Genomic DNA, 13461 nt, shown 5'->3' on the forward strand with positions numbered 1-13461 from the left:
TACGATCTATCGCTGAGTTATATTGTGACAGGATTTCTTCGCGTTTGGGAGTTACAGGAGATTTAGTTCTTGTATCCACATCATCTACCCAAGGGTAGCGTGAGTTATATGGTCGATATTTATGATATTGCGGCAACTTTACTTTTCTATATTGTTTTCCTTTATCTTTTATTCTTAGTTTGGAATTGATATTTAGCGATTCACAATTTGAGACATATGGTATATACATGAGGGTTTCCTTGTTTGGATAATTTCGCTCGACGTACTATGTCTTGTGTTATGGGTTTCTAAATATTAATTCCATTTAGATATATGGTAAATAATTTAGGTAGACTAAGCATAATAGATAGAGCCTCCATCATATTTAGTAGCTCTTCCCCTGGGGGCGGATGGAGATGATCTTGCTAAAGCGTTCTGACGCTGTTGTTGTTTTCCTTTTTTTTCCTTCTTTTCAGGCAGCGGATCAGAGTTCCGGAGAGCCGTAGGTTGACTGATTTACATTGTAGTCGCAATCACTTATTTGTAGTAGTTGGTGCTCTACCATAGTTTAATGTTTACTTTCAGACATTTAGAGTTTTGTTTTATTTTGTAAAGGCTATGTGTCTTAGTACTATTTTCATTTGACTCTTATGTATTGAGATTTTTCACCTTTATTTCAGACATCAGTTGTATTTCATCTTACTCAGATTGGGACATGATTATATTTATTGGATATTTCTTTCTATGTCATGTCCATTGCATTTATTTCTCTTATTTTGCCAATTTTGTACCTACACTTGTCATTGTTTCCACTAAAGAGATATCATTGTGATGGTGAAACATGTTGTTGTATGGTATGAATGCATGGCAGATTTGACATCTCTGGGTTCACCTTGGACTGTAGCCATGTGTGAAAATAGGGGCATCACACCTATGTAGTAAGTTCAGTAAGTCAATTCATGTCAAATCCAGGAAATCAACATTAGGAGGTGGTGAAGTGGATTATGTATTATCTACGAGGGACTCCGAAGGTGGGCCTATTATTTTAGTCTTTGGAGGATAAGGAGTCCAAGAAACTACAGGGATATGTCAATGCAGATTATGCAGGTGACCTTGATCAGCGAAGGTGAATGACGGGGTATGTATTCACAATTTCTAACTGTGCCATAAGTTGGAAGGCTTTGTTATAGGAAACTATGGATCTTTCGACGACTGAGACGGAGTACATAGCTGCAGTTGAGGCATCGAAGGAAGCTCTGTGGTTGCGGGGTTTGGTCAGGACGTTTAACATCATGCAAGATTCAGTACTTCTTCATTGTGACAGTCAGAGCACAATATATCTTGCGAAGGATCAGAGGTATCACAAGCGGACGAAGAACGTTGACATCAGGTATCACAAAATCCGGGAGTGGATTGACAGGGAAAAAGTGATCGAATTAGTGAAGATCGGTACAAAGAAGAATCTAGCAGATATGATGACAAAGGTCATTCCAGTGAAGAAGTTCAAAGCATATTTGGACTTCATCCACGTTCTTCAGAAATAACTTTGGAGAAATACTCTTGGGAGGGAGTTGTATAAAGTGGAGGGTGATTTTGGAAAATCTTCGCGAAGGATTGATTCAACGTGATGTGTGTCAAGGTAGAGATTGTTGAGTTCGTGATGACTCAAATCAGTTGAGAAGCAGGATTGGGTTTGAACTCTAATTAGGATTAGTTATACTATCCTAATTAGGATTGGATTGAAGGAATTAATTAAATTGGGAAATCAAATTAGGATTCAAGTTAGAGTTCTAATAGGATTGAGCAAAATCAATCTCTATATATATTGTATCAATCTATGGATTTAACAATAGGTTTAACAATAAGAAGAAGAAAAAAACAAGAAGAAAAAGAGAGATCTATATTCCACCATTGTTAGGGGTGTGTAGTTTCAACCTCTTATAATCTTTTCTCAAAAGAAATAAGATCTTTCCCCTTCTTCCTGTGGATGTACATTCAGGATGTAATCTTGATCGCGTGGAACCATATTAAATCTTGTTGTTTGCTGTTTGTCTTGATTGCTTGGTAACTTTGGGGTTTCTTGACAGTTTAAGTTTTATCTTCCGCGACTTGAATATTCCAAAACTCAATTCCAGGAAACCTCACATTCAGAAACCCCAATTATGAAACCTTACTTTCAAAAACTGGATTTCCGAAAAAAACTACAAACTGTAAGGAAATAAATTGAATTGCTGAAGAAAAAGTGCAAATTAAAGTTTCGGTTTAGGATCTGTAAGAAACATGAATTATCGGATCTACCCAAGGACTCTGAAAGTGACCTCGGAGGTTGATTGTTTTCCATATATAGCTTCTAAGCCCCATATTCTTCATTATCATAGTGATTAGAACTTAAATAGGGTATTTGATGAAGTCTTTGTGGGGATCAATAGTCATGTTTTCCATTATTGAGGTAGCATTTCAAATATTCTTGAGACTAAAAACTTAAAATAGAGGAAACTAATGCTCTGAGTATATACAATTTAATTGTGCCTGACAGTTTTAATGGCTACAAGGGAGTTCTACAGTAGAAGTACAAGTATTTTTTAAGTGAAAATAATATTTATGCTTCTACAATAGAAGCAGAAGTAATAGTTTACAAATCCATTTTATCGTCGGACAAAACATAAGAAAAGCTCAAGAAAAGCCCAACGTGGAAGTTTATGATATATATAATGAATATACCAATGATGCCAGAATGTTTACTATTAGGACAAATATGGGGCCCAATAGAGCAGGGTCCCAGTGAATAGTAGAGCAAATGTAATAAAATGAACACACAGATTTATGTGAAAAACCCCTAAATAAATTTAGGGTGAAAACCACGGGCAAGTATAGAAGAATCTACTATGAGAAAAAACTTTGGAGTTACAATCTCTCTTTACAAGGAGAAATTCTCTCTATATTTCTCTCACTCTTCTATATGTGGAGTCATTGTTTCTGAGATGATCTCAACTTAAGGCTAGGAGGGCTATATATAGATGATTTTGTGGTAGGTATGTACTATTTCTACAGTAACAGTTGGTTAATCTGTGGTTGGTATTTACTGTAGCTGGTAGGTGGTTACTGTGCTTTCTAACAATCTCCTACTTAAAGTTTTGATTGAAAATCAATTATATCTTCACACCATTATTTTTATCTTTCCATTCCCATGTTGCTCACGTCTTCGACAGACCACAAGAGGATCGACACCAAATAAATTTATCAGTATTGACTGCTTTTGTTAAAAAATCTGCTAGGTTATCTTTGGTGTGAATTATCTGCATATCCATTGTTCCTTCTTCCACTTTCTCACGAACGAAGTGATACTGAACTCGAATGTGTTTTGTCTTTAAATGAAAAGCTAGATTTCTTGCCATATGTAAATTATTCTGGCTGTCACAAAATAGAAAAATCTTTGTTTGTTCATGCCCGAGTTCCTCCAGTATCATTCTCAATCATATTGCCTCTTTACAAGCTTGTGTAGCTGCAACATATTCTACTTCTGTTGTTGATGTAGCCACAACTGACTGTAAATTTTGAAACCCAACTTAGAGCTCCGCCAGCAAGTGCAAATATATAGCCGGTGGATTTGCTATTATCATGATCACCTGCATAATCAAAATTAACATATCTATTGATAATAAAATCTGATCGCCCATAACATAATGTAACATTTGAGGTTCCCTTAATGTATCTTAGGACCCTCTTTACAGCATTCCAATGCTCTTTATTAGGATTCACCATATATCGACTAACCACTCACACTGCTTGTGTAAAGTCTAGTCTTATACAAATCATAGTAAACATTAGACTTCTCATTGCTGATGCATACGGTACTTGAAATATCTCCATCCTCTCTTCTTTACTGCTAAGACTCATAGTGGAGGATAACTTAAAATTAATAAGAAGTATGGTAGAAATTGACTTACAATCTCGAATGTTAAAGCGCCGCAAGATTTTCTTCAAATAATTCTTCTGAGAAAGTTAAATATTCCTCTGTCGTGATAAATTTACATTCCTAGAATCTTGTTTGCAGATCCTAAATCCTTCATTTCAAATTTTCTAGCCAATCGTGTCTTTAATTCTTTGATACGATCTTTGTTGGGGCCTGCAACTAACATGTCGTCAATATACAACAATAAGATAACAAAGTTATTTTTACCAAACCTCTTGAAATATACATAAGGTTCTGAATTACGTTTGTTGTATCCAAGGCTCATGATGAATGAATCAAATCTGTTGTACCAACACCTTAGCGTCTGCTTTATACTGTATAGAGATTTGTTCACCCTGTAACTAAATTCTCTTTTTCTTTTTCTTCGAAACCTTCTGGTTGGAGCATATAAATTTTTTCTTCAAGATATCCATGAAGAAATGTTGTTTTCACATCTAGTTGCTCTAGATGTAAGTCAAATATAGTGTTCATAGTCAGGACTATTCGAACTATTGTAAGTTGAAATACAGGAAAAAATATTTCATTAAAATCAATACATTTTTCTGAGCATATCCTTTTATTACCAATCTAGCACAATATCGTTCCACTTGATCACCTCCATTTCACTTGATCTTATAAACCCATTTATTTTCAATGGTCTTTCTTCCTTATTGTAGTGACACAAATACCCAAGTCTTATTTTTTATGGAGAGCTTTAATTTCTTCCTGCATTGCTGTCATCCACAAAGATGTATCTGTACTATTTGTAGCTTCATGAAAAGTTGATTGCTCTTCATTCTCTATTAGAAGACAGTATGCAACATTACTCTCCGTAATATACTCTGAGTGCTAAGTCGGTGGTCTTCTCTCACGAGTTGACTTTTGAACTTCTGGATCCTCAGACTCGACTGGTTCTTGTACATCATGCTTCGGTGTTGCTTTAGAAGAATTTGGACTATTTTCTACCTAAACAGCTATAGTCTCTAAGTTTTTCCTTGAACAACTTTCTTTCTCTTTACTTTGTAGTTGGTCTAAACAGCTATAGTCTCTAAGTTTTTCCTTGAACAACTTTCTTTCTCTTTACTTTGTAGTTGGTCCTCCATAAAGATAACATCTCTGCTGATGATAACCTTACGGGTAGTGGGATCACACAAGCGATACCCCTTTACTCCGTCAGCATACCCTAAGAATATACATTTCCTAGATTTTAAATCCAGCTTTGTACTTTTTTAGGTATTGTACATTACGTACACTGGACTTTCAATATATGGAGGTTGGAATAATCAGCTGGCTTGCCGGTCCACATTTCCATTGGTGTCTTAAACGATATTATGGTTGATGGAGATCGATTCAACACATAACATGTGGTTTTTACTGCTTTCACCCAAAAGATTTTATCCATATTTATAGTTACCAACATTACACTTGTTCTTTTCAACAAAGTTCTGTTCATCCTCTCCACTACTCCATTTTGTTGAGAAGTGTATGTAGAACTGAATTATCTTTTGATGCCTTCTTGCTTGTAGAATGCAAGAAATTTATCGTCTGTGTATTCTCCTCAATTATCTGACCTCAAGCACTTGATCTTCTTCTCAGATTCAAGTTCGACTCGCGCTTTGTAAGCTTTAAAGACTAAGAATACATCTTCCTTCTTCTTGGTACGGTACACCCAACATCTTCTAGAGTAATCATCAATAAATGATACAAAATACTTTGCTCCTTGCATAGATATAACTGATGCTTTCCATACATCAGAATGAACCAGTTCTGGAATAGCCTTGCTTCTAGAACTCGATGTGTTAAACTTCAGCCGATCCTAATTACTTGTAACACAATGCTCGTAGAAGAGAAGAGCTATCGATTTGAGCCCAGGAAGCAGCTTCCAATCGAAGAGAATTTTCAAGCCTTGTTCTGACATGTGGCTTAGTTTACGGAGCCAAATCATGGTTTGTTCTTCTTCATAGTTAGTTGATGCCACACATAAATTGGTTTTCTGCAGGGTTTCTCCCTTCAACATGTATAGATTTGCAGCTATACTTTCTCCCTTTATCACAACAAGCGTCCCTCTAACAATTTTCATTATCTCATTTTTTATGGGTTTTGCATCTGAGCTCATCCAATTGTCCTAAAGACAATGGATTTTTCTTCAGGCATTTCACATGTCGTACATCTTGAATGGTGCATATTGTACCATCAAACATTTTGATTTTAACAATACCAATATTAAAAAATTTTAAGGCATGATCATTGCCCATAAATACAAATCGTCCTGAGATGGCTATATATTTATGGAACCATTCTCTCCGGGAGGTCATGTGCCAAGAAGCTGCTAAATCTAGAAGCCAGGTATCAGCAAACTTCTTTTTACCTTCATCAATAGTGGTTGCTCCACTGTATAAAATTTCACCATCGTCTAATGTATTGACAACGCATCCTTAAGATGTTGATGGCTCTAAAGACTTTTTATCACCACTCTTCTTATTGTGCCAACACTTTGATTTCACGTGCCTCTTTTTACCATAGTTGTAGCATTTGATATTCCTTTTTACTTTTTGATTTTGATCTACCATGGGTATGACTCTCATTGGAGCCACGTTCCATTAATCTTCCTCTCGCCACCGATAAGGCCTCCGCTTGTTGTGAATTTACCAGCTTATCTTCTTTTTTCTTGTGCTGATTTTCTTCCTTCAGAATGGCTACTGCAATGTCGTAGAAGACTAGATAATTTGTATGACGTTGTTTGTTAGATTGATGATGAGTTGATCATACGAATCAGGTAGACGTTGAAGTAGAAGCTCTGCATGTTCATTTACACCAATTGTATGCCACAACGTTGTGAGTTAGGAGAAAGTGTGTTTAGGGTGTTGATGTGGTCAGTCATCAATGTAGATTTCGCCATCCTCAGAGTGTAAAGTCTTCTTTTTAAGAAGATTTTATTGTGCGGGGATTTGACCTTATATAACTTTGTTAGAGTATCTCACATATTTTTAATGTTTTTTTCTCCTCTATGCTTGATAGTACTACCCATCTACTAATGCCAGATAGAGATTAGCAATAGCATTTTCGTCCATCTCGTTTTACTTTTTATCATCTATGACATCGTTCGGCTTTACACCGATGGTCGCTAGATAATTATATTTTCTCAAGATAGCATTTATCTTTAGTTTTTACAGTGAAAAATTACTCCCGTTGAATTTCTCAATCTCGAACTTCACCACCATTGTTTCTACCACGAATGATAACTTCTACTATTTTTCATGAACAGTAACTGTACTCGTGAATAGTAACCTTGTACTCGTGAATAGTGCTCAATACCTTCAAAGGATAAATGATAATTTAACTTATTTTCTGATGTGGATGATCCACTTTTAGTGACAGCCACAGAGTATATGATAAGCAAATACACGCACCTTAAACCTGACTCTGATACTACTTATTAGGACAAACCTGATGCCCAATAGAGCAGGGTCCCAGCGAATAGTAGAGCAGAAATAATAAAATGAATACACAGATTTACGTGGACAACCCTCTAAATAAATTTGGGGTAAAAACCACAGTCTCCACTATGAGAAAAAACTTTGGAGTTACAATCTCTCTTTATAAGGAAAAACTCTCTATGTTTTTCTCTCACCCTTCTATATGTGGAGTTGTTGTTTCTGAGATGATCTCAATTTAAGGCTAGAAGGGCTATATATAGGTGATTTTGTGGTAGGTATGTACTATTGCTACAGTAATAGTTTGTGGGTCTGTGATTGGTATTTACTGTAGCGGGTAAGTGGTCACTGTGCTTTCTAACATTTACCACTAATGATAACTGGTGTTTTAGGAATCAGAGTCATAACAAAGGGCTAAAGCTTCATTGACATCAATGCATAGAATCCTCCAAAGGGAATTATTCATGATGAAGGTGAGATCCTTAGCAACATAATTTGTTACTTGATACGTTAAGACCTGTACCGCATAAATCTCTATCAATTTGTTTCAACGCAAGAGATCTTGTTGCATGCTTTGGAGCCCTATCAATGCTGAGATAATCTGCAGCTTAACTCCTTTGCTTCTATTTTCTTCTTTGGCTTATCTAGTATGAAGGTTTTAGGGGGTTGCATGTGATCCAATACGTTCTCAAGTATACTTCCATAGTCTACTGATCAAGCACGATCTTTTATGATGATCACAGTTTAGCTTATAATTAGCATTGCCTGTCATCAATGCTTCAGTGGATATCTTCAACCATCATTTACCATGTGTGTTAGGAGCATTCATGCGTAACGATCTCTGCTCTCTTTTTTGCTAACATTTTGAATCGGTTTTGTTGTTATCAACACTTTCAGATTTGTAGATAGTGAATGCTCAATTCAATCCACTAACGGATTTTGGATACCGATCCGAAAATGGCTCTTCTAAGATAATCTGTATTTAATCTATTTTCATCTGTTGACATGGACTTTGTGACAATGGACGAAAATTTGAGGGTTTTTTTTTTTTGGTCATGATCTACAAGGAGGACCAAAGGTTTCGAATAGCTTGCATTCATACGACCAGGTCTACAAATATTTCCTATTAGACAAAAAAAAAACCTACATTTTTTAGTCTAGCCACACGATATCGTGTAGGAAGATGCTATGACATAGAAAAAAGGTCTATGGAATCTGGAAGCTTTCGAGTTTGTCCTTCCCAGTTCAGATTGCCATCCACATCCCCTTTCATATTTATACAGCCCTTGATTGAAGGTATAATAATAAGGACCATGAACTAAACAACATCGCATAAATTACAGAACCAAGATATAGAGCAAAAATAAAAAATAAGTACAAGGCAAGCACTTTATTTGAAGAAATTGAGACATTTTACGACATAATATTGCTAAACTAAAGAACAAAGTAAATTTGATGCAACAAAGAAAAGCAAACTATCGGTTTTGTGAGGAAAAAAAACTATGCATGAGACAACAATGTACTTGTTAAGACATACACATAAGGAAATAAACTTGGTTCTAATCTGGGATTGTGACAGCTTCGGTCTAATGTCTCACATCTGAAACATAAGATTTTTTTTCAAGGAAAAATTAAAATGTAGTAAGTTAATTTCCTCAATTTGATAATAGACACGGTTATTTATTTTTTATAGATTGTTTTTCCGCAGTCATCATACAATAAAAACATAATTTAAAATAAGTTGAAGAATTATAACAGAAATGATGGTAGCTATCTGAGCAAGTTGGTTGACGTAGAAATCGAGCGTGCAGATGCTGAAGGATGATCTGTTTGCCCTGAAGTAGCACTCTGAGCTCTGCTCAGTACACTGATGGTCATCGAATCGCTCGGCACAACCAAATCCACCATGAACATTCTAGTCTCCGGTGGCATATCCACGGGTGTGTGCCCTTTGAGCATGCTAACAACTAGCTCCATACTCGGCCTGAGCTCTGCCCTCTCTTGTATGCACCAAATCGCCACATAGACCAAAACCTTAACTTGGGCCTCATTGATCCCCCCATCTTTCTTTAACCTCTCGTCCACCACCTCCATTAACTTCCCTTCTCGCATCTTCTCGTTCGCAATCTTCGGAAAATAGATCCACGTCCCCTCAGAAATGCTACCGTTATTGAAAATTTCAAAGTTCCTTCGACCTCCCAAGATCTCCAAGATGACCATTCCGAAGCTATAAACATCAGACTTGTCTGAGATACCTTCCCCTGAAAACCACTCGGGGGCTAAGTATCCTCTAGTACCCCTAACTGTAGTGACAACCCGGCTCTCATCTCTGTCCATCGTTCTCGAGATGCCAAAATCCGATACACGTGCTCTGAAGTTCTCGTCGAGAAGGATGTTCTGTGGCTTGACATCTAAATGTAGGACTCTTGAGCGGCAGTCATGATGAAGATAGGACAGAGCCTTGGCAACGTCTATCGCAACCTGGTATCTCGAAGCCCACGATAAATAACTTCCATCTTCTCGCTTTCCCGGGAAAATCCAACAGTCAAGGGATCCATTCTGCAAGAGCTCATACACGAGGAAACGATGACCCCCTCGGACAAGGCAGTATCCAATGATGGCAACAAGATTGACATGTTGAGCACTGACGATTGCGGTGATCTCTGACCGAAACTCTCTTTCTCCGCGTAATTCTCCCTCGATTCTCTTAACAGCAACAGGCAATCCATCACCGAGCACACCCTTGAAGACTGAACCAGAGCCACCTCTTCCTATAGGAGTTCGGAAGTTGTTAGTTGCTGTCTTGAGCTCATCATAACGAAACTTCTTGGGCAAACCACCAGCTCGTCCAAGATAGGTGAACTCAAGTTCTGTATGACCTTCTTCTTCATCACGTAACAGTAAACGAGCCCTCGTCCTTCTCCTATATAGAGCTATTATTTTTTTCACAAGGACCGGTGAGCTAATCGCAAGAACAAATGCTAAATCGACACCGACACAGATGAAGAAGATTGTTCGGGTGGGCTTAACACGGATACATAACATAGTAACCACAGTGAGGAGAATAAATGTCAATAAAGAAGTTGCGAAGGCCATGAGCCAAGTTCTTCTTAGACATAGCGTGTCTGGGCCATCGAAAAATCCATGGTTGATGAGCAGCCAGAGGAGAATTACAATGAAAACGAGCGTAGTTACATGGCTTCCAGTAAGAAAGAAGGCGAAGGAGGATCCAAGGGAGAGGAAAAGGATGAGAAGCAATAAGAGGAGAGAAGCAACTGATATAGCCGTAAAAGTTGGAAGTCTTGAAAAATTCATGTCGATCGATGGCGCTAAAAGAAGGAAATGATGAGAGAAACAAGAAAGGATGGACAGGAAAAAGAGATGCAAGCGACTGAACTCTCTGAATTTGCTGCAATTCACATTGGATTAGCAATAAGGCCAGAAGAAGCTCTAACCCTTTGACGGTAAGGAAAATGACAGTGATTCTTGAAGACTTGGTGCTCAGTTATCTTAAACATAGAAATGGTATAGAAAACTTTTTCCTCCCCAGAAGAAAACTATAGATGAAAACTATATCATTGCGCATCTTGGCGTTTTACAAATGGTTAGCAGCTTCCAACAGGAGCTTATCTGCTAGATAATCTTCCCGCATGATATCCCTTAGCATACTTTGTCATCAGGATCAATATATAAATTAGTCACAGATGTTAAAACGGTGGCATAGATAATTGGAAGTCTACGGTTCAAGCGTTCACAAGTCACACATTTTTATTTAAAAAAAGGTCAGGTTCTCTACATCTGATCTGTAAACAAACATCAAGCAATAGAATATACGGAGGACTTGGCCTTACAAACTGCTATTACTAGTTATCAACTGGGCTAGGTTGGAACCTGGGACCGATCGCAACCCATAAGCACTCTCCCTAGCAGATACAAACATCATAAAATATTATAAACGTTGTAAGTTAAACTGAAGTAACTGGAATAATTAACAAGGTAAGCATCGATAAGGAAGTACACGAATAAGTAATCTGCAGAGCAAAAAGCCTGTAGCAAAGATGGAACATTAATACTGCAATACATCAGAAGCAAATAAATGGTTTCTTATTTGACAAATAACAATCCAAAACAGCCCCCATTATCATCTTCAAAAGAACCCCAGCGTTCTCCCTAGTTTCAACAAGCCTCTGGTCCAAAGATCAGCAACCGAAGCACCAAACTTAGGCTTCTCAAAACAGTGCACAATACAGCAGCATAGCTTTTTTTCCCCTTGCTAAGAAATAATTACAGAAATTAAAATCTTGAATGTGGGCTTCCAACAGCTGAAAATGCCTTGCATCTGAAACATGTTAGAAGATAATTTGTAATTCTAGAACACTCTACAATAACCTTGTAATATGGAAAGCTTCTAGAGATAACTAAGACTAAAAATATGACAAAAATAAGATATATCTAGAATATAGAAATATTATAATATACTCTAGAATGTTTCATGTAAAATATTTATGCTCTAGATAGTTCTATATGTGCCTATAAATAGGCAATGGATGTAAGTATTGTGAAAAAAGCTTTGAAGCAATTAAAACAAAGTTTCTTCAACCTAGCATCTTCCCTTCCAACTTTTCATTTCCTTTCTACTTCCTCTATTTATTCTTAATCCTCTAAAACAAAAATCAATTACACATCTAGCTTCCGCAACTCCAACAAATTTGGTATCAGAGTCATCTTATTCCACCTCAAATCAATCTTGAAAGCATTTAGCCTTTCACTACCATTCTAAATGGCAGCCTCATCACCAATTGCCCCTTCTCTTTTCAACTACTCTCAAAACTTAGTCCCCATTTTCAACAGCGAAAACTATGACTTCTGGAGCCTCCAAATGAAGACACTCTTCATCTCTCAAGAACTTTAGGAGCTTGTCAAAGAAGGCTATGAGGGTCCAGATGACTCGGCAATGTTAGCATCATGGACACCGGCAAAGCAAAAGGAGTATAAGGAGAACAAGAAAAAGGATGTGAAGACGCTTCTCTTTATCCAACAAGGGGTAAGCAAAGCAATATTTTCCCGAATAATGTTCGCGTCAAAATCAAAGGATGCATGAGACATACTCAAACAAGAATTCAAGGGCTCTTATAAGGTAATCTCAATCAAGCTACAATCTTTATGGAGAGACTTTGACAACATAAAGATGATAATGAATCCGTGAAAGAATTTTCTGATAGAGTTACCTTAATTATTAATCAAGTTAGAAGCTATGGGGATAAAATAGAGGATAAAAAGATTGTTGAGAAGATATTAAGAAATCTTCCCCCCTACGTGGGATCATATTGTTGCTGACATGGAAGAATCTAAAGATTTATCAGAACTAAGTTTTTATGAACTAATGGCTTCTTTGGAGTCACATGAGCTTAGAAGAAGGTGGAGCAAGCGTTCCAGTTGTCACGACCCCAATTTCCGAACCTAAAAAGAATATTGGAGTCGGACTAAACCTGTGAAAAGTCCTTCAAAAATATACATATTCCTTAGATTACCATCACAATAATCTCTTCATTGAACTAAAAACAACAATAAATATTCTCTTTATAATTCCAAAAGTCAACATTAATCTAATTAACTCGAAATAAACAAATATTCCTCAAAATGAAATAAAACTCGACCTAAAGGAAATAATCTCATTATCATAAATCTTTTAATTCATCAATTAAACATTAAAACTTTATTTAACCTTCACCTAGAAGACAATAACAATCTCAAATTTTATTCTCTGCTCCATCTAAGAACTCATGAACCACCAACTCCACCTAATCGCAAGTCTCTGAAAAGAATGAAAAATAACATAATGAGTTCACAACTCAGTAAGTGGATAAATTCATACATTAAACACTGGTTTTGCAAAACTAAAATAAATAAATTGACTTTATACGCAAAATACTAAAATAGTAAAAGTTTATAATGCAATATTTTAAAAATATAAAAGTGCAATGGAAATAAGCAGGTCATGTCTCAATGCGGTCAACACTTCGATACTCCGGTTGACTTAGTAAACTCCACTATTATTAAGCCCGTGGTTCCGGGACGATGAGACCCAAACTTGGG

At 36.8% G+C, this 13461-nt stretch overlaps 1 protein-coding gene across 1 annotated transcript; it reads right to left on the minus strand.

The window, feature by feature from the left end:
* LOC109843412 (probable receptor-like protein kinase At5g20050) lies at positions 9072–10972 on the minus strand. Its single transcript, XM_020412352.1, has one exon. It carries the CDS (start codon positions 10678–10680, stop codon positions 9136–9138), a length of 1545 nt encoding a protein of 514 aa, XP_020267941.1. The 5' UTR covers positions 10681–10972; the 3' UTR covers positions 9072–9135.

Source organism: Asparagus officinalis, chromosome 1 (genome assembly GCF_001876935.1).
Source record: "Asparagus officinalis chromosome 1, Aspof.V1, whole genome shotgun sequence".
In the NCBI taxonomy this organism is placed as follows: Eukaryota; Viridiplantae; Streptophyta; class Magnoliopsida; order Asparagales; family Asparagaceae; genus Asparagus; species Asparagus officinalis.